Source organism: Sceloporus occidentalis, unplaced genomic scaffold, assembly GCF_023333645.1.
Source record: "Sceloporus occidentalis isolate IW3139 unplaced genomic scaffold, rSceOcc1.0.p SCAF_10, whole genome shotgun sequence".
NCBI classification, from domain to species: Eukaryota; Metazoa; Chordata; class Lepidosauria; order Squamata; family Phrynosomatidae; genus Sceloporus; species Sceloporus occidentalis.
The window spans coordinates 1,182,743-1,195,630 of record NW_028316990.1 but is presented as its reverse complement, the minus strand read 5'-3'; the positions used below and the strand labels follow the sequence as shown (position 1 = coordinate 1,195,630).

Below are 12,888 nucleotides of genomic sequence, written 5' to 3'. Positions count from 1 at the left end.
CCCTGGTAACACTGTTTTTTCATTGTCTGTCCCCCAGTTTTGCAAATAAAAATTCCCTATGTTATTGTTACATAAAGTTCAATTTAATTAGCTTGTTTATCATCATATATGAAGTTAGCTTGTTGTGGAGCATCAAAAATTCTCTAATGTTGCAAAAAGGGTTTCTCATCTACTACATCTAAGTGGTTGCCTTACTCTGTGTATCAGTGGCCTGTTACAGACTGCCAAAATAAAGCTGCTTCAGGTCTCTTTGGAGGTATGCTGTTTAAATGATGCATGCGCCCTAAGAATCCGGAAGCTGCACCAAAGCTGCCCTCCAGTGCTTAGGAATGGAGTGTGGCTTTGGCGCAACCTCCGGACTCTTAGGACCCATGCATCATTTAAATAGCATACCTCCAAAGAGACTCGAAGCAGCTTTATTTTGGCAGTCTGTAACAGGAGTGTGTACTTTTAGGTGTAAATACATGTGATCCAGGCTTATAGCTAGAAGATTTGGGGTGAGAGATGTAGTGAATCAATAAGTGTGTTAGCAAAGTAACTCAACTCATTAAAACTAAAGGACGTGTTCATTAGGTTTTCTCAACATAGGTGAGCAGTTTATAAAGTTTGGGTAACATGGTTCTTGTTGCTTCCTGAGTAAGTGTTTGAATGGAATTTAGCCTGAAAGAAAAGTGGGACACAAGTGTGAATGATGACAGTTTGGGCCATTTTTCTCTTATTAGTGGAAGAAATACATTTACTGGATTCATCCCTTTTGGAACTAGCTCCTCAGTGATGGAAGATGAATGCATACAGTTGTGTAAAATGCTCTACATATTAAGTTGCTAAATGCGCTGTTTAGTGATTGATCAAGTTTGTTCATGGAAGCACCATGACTTGTGCATATATTCTCAAGAAGGCTCACCTTCACAAAGCTGATGAGTATTCTGTTCTCTCTCCAAATTAAAATGTTATTGAATTTTCTTTTCCCTTTCCCCCTGTATTTGCTCAGATACTTGTCACTGCTTGATGACAAAAGCCTTCCACTGTCACATGATGATCTTACTTTTGAATAGTCACACTCAGCAGGATTAGCCATTTTTAATGACTTTAATCTCCTTTGGAAAAGTGATTTTCTCCCCCTTTCCCATTCTGCTACATTACTTTGATTGCCTTAATGTAGAATGATAATTTCAATGGAAAGCAGACTTTATCTATTATGACATTAATATCCCCTACCTTCTAAAGCTCTATAGATGTAGTCTGCCTTCTAGAGCAGCAAAGATCAAGTATGTGCCCTCTTCTGCTCGGTCACCCTAAAGGTGTCTCAAAAAGGCTACCATGTTCACCAGTAGACATCTCTTCCAAAAACTAGATATGCCCAGTTCTTTTAAACTTTTTTTCTTGGACCTCTTTGCCATACCGCTGAACATCTTCCTTGCCCTCCTTTGAAAACTGTTCTAGTTTGTCTCTCTCTTTCGTAAAGGAGGTTCACTGAGTGGGTCCTTTGCTATTTTTCTGGTGTCAGGCAAGGAGTATTTTTTAAAAAAACCAAAAACTTCTCCTTGCTTTTTATAGGCTGTGTTGGTCATGCTGAGTGTTTTCACACTGCTTGTTAAAAGAATTTGCTGCTTTTTGTGGTCTGAGTTAATGTATTTTGTTGGGTTGGTTTATTTCATATTTGAACTATTTAGTGTATCTCTTTTTATGTAAGCCACCCGGGGTATTTTAATTTGAAAGATGGTATAGAAATACTTATACAGTCTGCCCTTGCCTTATGCAGGGGATCTGTTCTGCCCCGCGCGTAAGGCAAAAAGCGCGTATGCTTGAGCCCCATTAGATATAATGGGGCTCGTACTTGCCACGCGCCCGTGTGCATGCACCACAGGTGCGCACACCATTATCCCATTCTTCAGCAGCTTCCGGGTAAGTTGGAAGCCGCCCATAACAAGCTCGCGTATGGTGTGGCCTCACTATAGTAAATAATAAACAAAATAGAAGAGTAGAACTGGCTTTTAGTTATGGGGCTGGAAGGTAACCCAATGGTAGACCATAAAGATTTTAGTATGCATAACGTCACAGCTTCAGTCTCTGGCATTTCCATTGAACAAAGGGATAAGTGAGCACAAAGGTGGAAATCATATGGCTGTCATAGTGTTTTTGGATTATATTTCCCAATATTGGGCTGTTCTTTGCTGGGGGTTGCAATCTCACAGACAACAATTCTCATCCCTAAGCTAGGAAGTGATAAAAAATTTTTTTTTGCCGAAGACCCTGGGGAGCTGCTGTGTAAAACCATGGGCAGATGGACAAGTAATTTGGCCTAGTATGTATCAGCTTCCTCTGTTCCTGATGTGAGCTGCCCTGGTACTCAAAATTTGACTGAGCCTTTGAGTTCAGAGCTTTGTGAGGCTGCATAAATATTTTGGCAAAGCTGAGCCTGCTGAAATACTTATTCAGCTAACTGAGATTATGCTGAAACTACTTTTCTTTAGTATTTTCTTAGGAAAGAAAGAGGAATTACAAATCAAATTTATTTTGCCTGATTTATGAAGCCTGTGGTGTATGTAGTACCTAGATCATTGCTATTCCGCTGGCACACTGGGACACCCAAGTGGGTTTCTTTTTGACTTAAAACAAGTTGTGAGACCATTGGTTCTCATATTAACTTTTTCATGATATTTTTAAGAAAAATAAAGTGGTGGTGGTAAGGACAGAACGGCAGAAAGAGAAGGCTTGTAGGTTGGTATTTTAGCTGAGTCAATCCAGATGCGAAGGAATTACAGATGATTGATCTAGACTAGTAACATGGCATGGACTATCCTCTTACCAAGTGAACTGCACCATTCATACTTACTTCAGATGTGTTGTAGCACATCTGAAAAGCACTGGGTTGGGGATGGCTGACAGGTGAAATGAGTGTGGATGGTCCAACCCCCAAAGATTTATATGATGCTTTCAACCAACTATAAGATTGTATTCTTTGGCACTGCACACCCGGGAAATCTCTGAATGAGAGGGAGAATGTGCAAAGATTTTCTGTTTTCCCAACCTCCTTGTTAATTTGAAGCCTTGGTGCTTAGACTTTACTGTTCCTAAATCTTAGTCCCTTGGTGACCATCACTTAATAGTCTGAAGTCCTATGCATGTTTTCCCTGGGAGTAAAATCCATGGGATTTATATCTGTATCAACTATTGCACAAGATTGCTCAGACAGTGCCATGTCTACTTGGAAGCCACACATATTGAATATGAATACAATGTTTCAAGAGTACCTTAAAGCATTTTGCAAATGTTCAGCCTTTAATTGTTGTGTGTTGAAGCATTGGCTCAGCAGACCAGTGGTGTAATGCTTCCAATATTTTTTTTAAAAATAAAATAAAACCAAACAACACCTTGAGAGCAAAATTGCCATTTGCTGCCCTACTTTAAAAGCCCCCAGTGTGTCTCCCTGGTATCCCCCTCCCTCCTATAACCCCCTTGAGGAGCCCAGCTGGCGTGAACTGGGAATTAGTGTATGCAGTGGTTTGCTGGTCCTTCCCTGCTGAATCTAATCCAGGGAACAAGCAGCCAGCTGAATCCTTCCAGTCAGAAGAGCCCATTAATTCAAGTCCAGAGGGGGGTGGGCAGGAGGTAACCCCCCTTTCTTTCTTGGTGAGAGAGGCCCCCTGTGACTCTAGCTGGCTTGAGAGCGAGACAGAGGCTGTCCAGGGCAAGGCTTAATGCTTGCTCATTATAGGTTAGTGGTGTTGATTTACAATCTGCAGAGTTAGATTTTAAATTTCTCATATACACAAGGTTTGATAGTAGGCCTGGGGAGCAGACGTGGGTGCTCACATACGATGAATTAGAAACGTTAAAAACATAGCCTTAAAATAACTTGTCATTCCCCTTCGCCCTTAAATTCCTGCCAAATTTTCCTTTTCTGTGCAGGAGAAGAAAAAAAAAAGAGAGAAAGACAGACAGAGAAGCATATGCAGGCATACATTCCTTGTTGTTCCTTTCTGTTCATCTCTATTGCCCTTTGTTTTTATGGATCAGTGCCCAAAGCAGTTTACAGTAAGAACTGATAGTAAAAGGCTGAAAGGTGATAAAATATGGTAAAAATCATAGAGTGGAAAAATTTGCAGCCTAATGCAAGCAGAGATAAAAAAATCAGCAGTGATACAGTATATGGGTGGGCTGGAAGGTTCAGGCCCACTATTCATGAAAGGCTAGCATGCAAGGGAAACTCTGTGCCAGTTGTCTGATGGTGTACAAGGAGAGGGATTGATGGGCTTCCTTGTGGTGCAAGACCTTTTGTGTATCCTTTTATTATAGCACACAAAAAGTTTCTTTTTCAGGGAAGGGTGGGCAAAATATAATAATGACAATAACAATAACAATAACAATAACAACAACAACAACAATAGTTTATTTATATTTTCCTGCTTCTCCCAATGGATTGAGGCAGGATTACAGTTTACTAAAATACACATAAAACACATAAATACAAATAGAATAACAGTTAATATTAAAACTAGGTTATCATCAAGTGGGATAGGGTTATACAACAATCAGAGGCTGGGAAGTGTCTCTCATACAAGGTCAGTTGGATAAGTTGGATAAATGGAAAGGTTCCCCTAAGCATATGCTGATATAATCATAGATCCTAATCTGACTGATATATTACGATGACTGCTTTTCAAAAGGACCTTTTGAGTTTCGGACTATGACTCTGGAGGCCATGGTTCAAATCTCCGCTTGACCATAGAAACCCACTCCCTCAGCCTCAGAAGGAGGCAAAGGCAATTCCCCTCTGATCAACTCTTGCCAAGAAAACCCCATGATAGGATTGCTATAAGTCAGAAATGACACAACAACAGCAACAACAAGTAAGTAGTTAAGTCCCTCTAGGTAGAACTGCAAACTTAAATGCAAGTTATCTTTCTGTTGGGTGGGTTTTATCTGCTGTATGAATAGTTGAGTCACCTTGACTATTAGCTGAAGTGAGCAAGATAAGCACTTATTTAGAAGTGGATGGAGCATTTATAGGTTCCCACAGTGAAGCTGCTACTATGATTTCTAATATTTTATCCCATCCTGTCTATATTTGTAATAAGACTAGTGTGTACAGTAAGTTCTAATTGCTACTGTGCCATAAACTTTGATATGCCTGCTTATCTATTTTTCCTCCATGAATATGGTCCTCCTTCTTCACTGTCACCCATTTTAACTTTGTAGCAGCCTGATGAAGGAGGTTATGCTGACAAATAGCGAGTGACATGGAGTCACCTAGATGGCTTCATGGCTAGGTGTGTGAGTTTATGTGTGTGTAGCATATATTAAAAAGCAAACTTATTGCACTTCCAAATTTATTCTGGATTTCAGATGGATGCAGTCAGTCTGTCTGTCTCTCTATCTGCCTGCCTGTCATCTATCATTTATTTATCTGTCTGTCTATCTATCATCTATCTATCTATCCATCTATCCATCCATCCATCCATCCATAGATGTGAACAACATCTCCAGACCACACTGCCATTCTCCATTGCTAGAGTATTGATAAATTCATTCATTGACATATATAACTGAATAACAAAGTCAGGATTGTTTGTGCCCTAATGTTTTGTGTTTTTATTTATAACTGTGAAAGCTGGACTGAAAAAGCTGATAGAAAGAGAATCAGCTAATTTGGAAAGGAATCTTCTATGTATACTATAGAACGCCCAGAAAGCTAAATAAATGAAACTAAGAGCAAATCAAGTTGGAATTCTCCCTAGAAGCCAAAATGATTGGACTGAGACTGTCATTCTTTGGACATATCAAGAGAAGACGTGACTCATTAGAAAAGGCAATAATGCTTGGTAAAGTGGAAGGCAGTAGGAAAAGAGGAAGGCCACGTTGCAGGTAGATAGACTCAAATCAAGGAAGCCATGGTCCTGACTTGGAGGTCTCTCATTCATAGAGTTGCTAAAAATTAAGGTTGCCTTAGAGGCAGTTAAGAACAACAAACTGACAATTGGAGCTGTAGTGAAAACCCAGTTCAGTGTACACATCATTCTAATTTTATGGAGATATAAAACAGATAGAAGACATTCCCTGATGAGCTTCATATTCTTTTGACACTGGTTCTAAGTGTGAATGATTTTCAGTGTCTCACTCTCTGCAATGCCAGAAATATGTGACATGAAGGAAAATTTAATGGGGGGGGGGGGGAATTCTTATTTTTGGGGATGCCCCTTTCTTAGCTGCACTCTCTGCAGTGCTCCATCCCTCCTGTGACTAGGATGAAATAGTCTCTGATCCAGCCTGCCGTGAGACTTCTCTCCCCACCCCTTGCACCCTCCTCTATGTCTTAAGCTTCACCTCAGAGGGCAGGGACATATTTTTAATACTGTATGGGAACGGATTTCTTGGAAGTGATGGACTGATAGGATTCTGCTTACAACTTCAGACATACCCGGGGTTCATTCACACTACACAGTAACAGAGCTATGATTCTACTTTTAACTGTCTTGGGCTGCACTACAGAAATAATCCAGTTTGACATCACTTTAACTGTCATGGCTCATTGCTATGGCATTCTGGGAACTGTAGTTTTATGAGCCATTTAGCCTTCTCGGTCAGAGAGCTCTGGTGCCGCAGTAAACAACAAAAGCTATGGCCATTAAAGTGGTTTCAAACTGGGTTATTTCTGCAGTGTAAATGGCCTCATGGTTTCATGCTATGAAATCCTGGACTTGACTGTTTCAGGAGGAGCATTTAGAATTCTCATCCAAAGAGCACTCTCCAAACTACAAATCCCAGGATTCCATAGGAAGCAGACATGGGATTTAAAGTGGAATGAGAGTGCTATGACTGGTATGAAATGCCCCCAGGGCTAGGAAACAGGGAAGGTATATCAAGTTTGTTAAGAGGAATTCAGTAGTAACATTGCAATGGGCCAATAATGACTGAAAATTTGTGGCTAAGAATTAGCATAAATTGTGGACCTCTTGGTGGAAACCTCTCAGAGAAGAAGGGAGGTAGGCTCAGTTTGAGTAGGTTCAAACTTCCAAGCAGTGGGTGTATGCTTTTGTGAGAGAGAAGGATGTGAGAAACTAAGAGGAAAATATGAGAGAGAGAGAGAGAGACAAAAAAAAATGAAATAAAATAAAATAAGAGGAATCAAAACTTCTGCCATGGGAAAAAAAACTGGTTGTGTAGGAAACCTGGGCCTTTGTTTGTCAGATATTTTGAACACCCTCCCTTTCACTAATAAAACCAGTATCTCTGCTCCAGTCTTCTTCCACGGTATGGAGAAGATGCCTCAACAGACCCTCTCCCTACCCTACTGTGTTGCCAGGTCCAAAATCTCTTAAGCTGCAATGTGCAAATGCTTCCGTTTCTGGCTGCCACTGGAGTATCTGCTGCTTGCTGCAGAGTTGGCAAGCTCGTGCATGGCATGAAATCGGCGCTGGAGCCAGGCTTGGTTCTGACCACACGGAAGTAAAGTTAGGCGTGTTGCGTATAATATCAACCCCTTTGAAGCAGGGGGCATCCATTTTGTTGTTAATTGGTGGTTTAAAAGCCACCGGACGCCTTACCTTTCTGAGCCACTGCTCATCGATTTCAGTATCGTTTCAGGTGCAAGCAGGCTTTTGGGAAATCCATCTTGTTTATGTCAGGCTACTATTGAGTCTGTGTGTGTGTGTGTGTGTGTGTGTGTGTGTGTGTGCGTGCGTGCGTGCACAAGAGAACTGCTTCAGTGGAGACTTTCCTCTTTCAAGGCTGGGCCAGAAAAGATCTTTCAGGCTGCATTATTTGAAACTCTTTCCGACTAGTGTCTGCTGAAAAATGCTCACGTACGACCACTTAACGCAGCAGCTCTTAGAAATGTTTGTATCGCTCTGAGGCATGTTGCGTTTTGTTTTCTTGACTCGCTGTTTATTGCTTGGCAATACAGTAGACAGGTGTTAAACCTGCTTGGGGGAGATGGGTGGGGGGGAGGGAAGGATGGGAAATGGCTTGGCATTAATAGTTTTGCTCTGCATTTAGCATTTTATTTTATTTTAATTTTTAAAATCTGTACAGGTTATCTCCCCTTTCCTCTTTTTCGCTCCAATACTATTTTAAGATTCAAGGCATTTGTGGTGTTGATCCTTTTTGTTTTTCTTTAACCATTGGGTTTCTCTCTCTCTCCCTCTCTCTTTAAAAAAATACTGTAGTAGCAGAAGGGCCATAGTGTTGTTGAACGGCTTTGTCCCTATTTTCACAGATGCACTGGGAATTGTTTTTTAATCTCCTTTCTGCTTTTCCATTACAGATGGCGATGACGACCCACAACTCTCCTGGGTGGCTTCATCTCCCTCCAGCAAAGATGTTGCATCACCCACTCAGATGATAGGAGATGGGTGTGATCTCGGCATCGGGGAGGAGGAAGGGGGGACTGGCCTGCCGTATCCCTGTCAGTTTTGCGATAAGTCCTTCATTCGCCTGAGCTACCTTAAAAGGCACGAGCAGATCCACAGTGACAAGCTACCTTTCAAATGCACCTACTGCAGCCGGCTTTTCAAGCACAAGAGGAGCAGGGACCGACACATCAAGCTGCACACTGGGGACAAGAAGTACCATTGCCATGAGTGCGAGGCAGCCTTCTCTCGCAGCGACCACCTCAAGATCCACTTGAAGACACATAGCTCCAGCAAGCCTTACAAGTGTACTGTCTGTAAGCGAGGCTTCTCGTCTACCAGCTCTTTGCAGAGCCACATGCAAGCCCACAAGAAGAACAAGGAGCATATGGCCAAGAATGAGAAGGAAGTGAAGAAGGACGACTTCATGTGCGACTACTGTGAGGAGACCTTCAGCCAGACTGAAGATCTGGAGAAGCACGTCATGACGCGTCATCCCCAGCTGTCAGAGAAGGCTGACTTGCAGTGCATCCATTGCCCCGAAGTATTTGCTGATGAAAATGCCCTACTTTCCCACATACACCAAGCTCATGCCAACAAAAAACACAAGTGCCCAATGTGCCCAGAGCAGTTCTCTTCAGTGGAGGAAGTCTATTGCCACTTGGATAGCCATCGGCAGCCTGATTCCAGCAACCACAGTATCAGCCCTGACCCAGTCTTGGGCAGTGTGGCTTCCATGAGCAGTGCCACTCCAGATTCCAGTGCATCAGTGGAGCGGGGCTCCACTCCAGACTCAACTTTGAAACCCATGAGAGGGCAAAAGAAGATGAGATCTCTGGAGAGAGAAGAAGGCCAGACCTGGTCAAAGGTTGCATATAGCTGCCCTTACTGTACCAAGCGTGACTTCAACAGCCTTGCGGTCTTGGAGATCCACCTGAAGACCATCCACGTGGACAAACCTCAGCAAAGCCACACATGCCAGATTTGCCTTGAATCCATGCCCACCTTGTACAACTTGAATGAACATGTGAGAAAAGTGCATAAAAACCATGCATATCCAATGATGCAGTTCAGCAACATTTCCGCCTTCCACTGTAACTATTGCCCGGAGATGTTTGCGGATATCAACAGCCTGCAAGAACACATCCGTATTGCTCACTGTGGACCAGGAGCCACAGCTCAAGATGGCAACAACGCTTTTTTTTGCAACCAGTGCTCTATGGGCTTTTTGACAGAGGCTTCTTTGACTGAGCATATCCAGCAAACTCACTGCAACATTGGAAACTCAAAATTGGATTCCCCTGTTGTCCAGCCATCACAATCTTTTATGGAGGTTTATTCTTGTCCCTATTGCACGAACTCACCCATTTTTGGCTCCATCCTTAAGCTCACCAAACATATTAAAGAAAACCACAAGAACATTCCATTGGCGCACAATAAAAAGTCAAAAGGTGAGCAGAGTCCCGTATCTTCTGACGTGGAAGTTTCTTCTCCCAAAAGGCAGAGGCTTTCTGCCAGTGTCAATTCCGTTTCGAATGGTGAATACCCATGTAATCAGTGTGAGCTGAAGTTCTCAAACTTTGAAAGCTTCCAGACTCATTTGAAGTTGCATTTGGAATTGTTGTTAAGGAAGCAGTCATGCCCTCAGTGCAAAGAAGACTTTGATTCCCAAGAGTCTCTTTTGCAGCATCTCACTGTACATTACATGACAACCTCGACGCATTATGTATGTGAGAGCTGCGACAAGCAGTTTTCATCAGTCGATGATCTGCAGAAGCATTTGCTAGACATGCATACTTTTGTGTTGTATCATTGCACCCTTTGCCAAGAGGTTTTTGACTCAAAGGTATCAATCCAAGTGCATCTGGCGGTGAAGCACAGCAATGAGAAAAAGATGTATAGGTGTACAGCCTGTAACTGGGATTTTCGGAAGGAGGTTGATCTTCAGATCCATGTGAAGCACAGCCATTTGGGCAACCCTGCGAAGTCACACAAATGTATCTTCTGTGGGGAGACTTTTAGCACCGAGGTAGAGCTGCAGTGCCACATCACAACCCATAGCAAAAAGTACAACTGCAAGTTCTGCAGCAAAGCTTTTCATGCTATCATCTTGCTTGAAAAACATTTGCGAGAGAAACATTGTGTCTTTGATGCTGGCGCTGAGAATGGTACTGCTAATGGCATGACGCCAGCCACTAAGAAGGCTGACTCTGCCGATATCCAGAATATATTGATGAAGAACCCTGATACCTCCAACAGCCATGAAGCTAGTGAAGATGATGTTGATGCTTCTGAACCCATGTATGGCTGTGATATCTGTGGGGCGGCTTATACAATGGAGGTCCTTTTGCAGAACCATCGCTTGAGGGACCATAACATCAGACCAGGGGAGGATGATTGTTCCAGAAAGAAAGCAGAATTTATCAAAGGTAGCCACAAGTGTAACATTTGCTCAAGGACCTTTTTCTCAGAGAATGGCCTCCGGGAACACATGCAGACCCACCGGGGCCCAGCAAAGCATTATATGTGCCCCATTTGTGGGGAACGCTTCCCATCTCTTCTGACCTTGACAGAGCACAAGGTTACTCACAGTAAGAGTTTGGATACGGGAACATGCCGGATCTGCAAAATGCCATTGCAGAGTGAAGAGGAATTCATTGAGCACTGCCAGATGCATCCTGATCTTAGAAATTCCCTCACTGGATTTCGCTGTGTTGTCTGCATGCAGACAGTCACTTCCACCCTCGAGCTAAAAATCCATGGAACGTTCCATATGCAAAAATTGGTAGGGAACTCTGCAACATCATCTCCTAATGGCCAGGCCTTGCAGAAACTCTACAAGTGTGCTCTGTGCTTGAAAGACTTCAGGAACAAGCAAGACTTGGTGAAACTTGATGTTAATGGTCTACCTTATGGCCTGTGTGCTGGGTGCATGACTAGGAGCACCAATGGACAGTCCTTGGGCATGACCACACCAGAAGTTAGTGAAAGACCATGTGGCAGCCTGAGATGCCCAGAGTGTAGTGTCAAATTTGAAAGTGCCGAAGACTTAGAGAATCACCTCCAGCTGGACCATAGAGACCTGACACCTGAGACCAGTGGCCAAAAGAAGGGTACCCAGACATCCCCTGTTCCCAGAGTAAGTATTGCTACAGTTTAGCTTTTTCACAGTCGTCATAATAAATGGGTGTTCACTAGAGAAGCTCACATAGCACATGCAGCAGTTCCCATCACTACTGAAAATTACTTTTACATGTGCCTGGGTCTTTCTCTCCAAGGAGGAAACAAGGATGTCCATAGATGTGAGGGAGTTAAATGTAAATACGTTCCTTGTAAGATCTGCAAAAATATGAGCCTACATCCCGTTGTTAATCCCCATTGTCTAGACCCATTGGATCAATGGGAATTTTGGTAAGTAAGCACTTATGGAAATTCCATTGATTCAGTGTGTCTCCTCTAATTGGGACTAACAATTGGATTTAACCCTTGGATTAGGATATGCCTGTTCTGAGTATTTAGCTACAGATGTGTTTGTCTAACTGTAAAAATATAACATTACATGCTTAATTATTTTTTTAAGGTGCCAGCTGTTCTTGTTTTTCAAAAACCTATTTTATTTTCTTGCTTTTCACTAAGCTCTGCTGTCAAAACTTCTTCACTTACTGTTGGTTCATTTGGTGGAAATCATTTGGTGGAAATCACAGTTGTGGCACAGAATGAGTGGGCCGAGCACTGTTAATTCCACAATTTAATTTCTAAAATGTTAATGGAAGTTTCCTTATTTAAAATAAAGTAATTCTTGGTTAAGTATCAAAAATTATTGCTGTCAGCCCTGAGCCTGTTAACATAGTTGTGCACTGGGTAATGCTTGAATTACCACTTTATCCAGTCTGTTGCTGATATTGGACTGAAGAGGGGGAAACAAGCACCAAAAGGTAAGCAGAATGGAGGAATTTCATACTGTGGCTAACCCAATTCAATATTGATTAGACATGTAAATCTTCACTTAGGTTATTCTTGTGTGCAAAACCAAAGAATTTCATATTTTGTTTATTAGTTTTTGTGCTTTTTTTGGGGGGGGGGCTTTTGGGAGAAAAATTAGCTTGTACAAAACTCCTTGTTTTTTGTATTTTTGCACAAATTTTGCTGATGGAGCACAAACTTTTCTTTACATACTTTTTTAATTAGTTAGATTGCTTGAGAATGTTAGACAGAGGATGAGATATAAATGTTATAAATAAAAGAAAAGAAAAAAGTCTTCAAATGCAATAGGCTTGCAACAGTAGACCTTTTTTTTTATTGATGAGGCACCTCACTGTGTTGAGTTATTCTTTCTCATTGAAGATGAGAAAATCTGGAAACATTCTATACAATCTGATTGAGGATTGGAATGTAGCTATCGGATGGCAAAAAGAAGGCATGATTCCCAGACGAATTCTGTTCCCAAATGAAATTTTGCTTCAATACCCACATTTATAGAACTGAAGCAAGTTAAAAGTTCACTTGTGCAGTTTGAAATATACCTTAGACATCAAAA

General features: G+C 42.0%; 1 protein-coding gene across 2 annotated transcripts in view; it reads left to right on the top strand.

Annotated features, from left to right (window-relative positions):
- The window catches only part of ZNF423 (zinc finger protein 423), a 322,468-nt gene that overhangs the window by 166,917 nt on the left and 142,663 nt on the right, over positions 1–12,888 (top strand). For both annotated transcript variants that reach the window (XM_089539812.1, XM_089539811.1), the window contains exon 4: positions 8,267–11,490. In XM_089539812.1, coding sequence (XP_089395938.1) covers positions 8,267–11,490 — 3,224 coding nt within the window. The remainder of the gene's footprint in view (positions 1–8,266; positions 11,491–12,888) is intronic.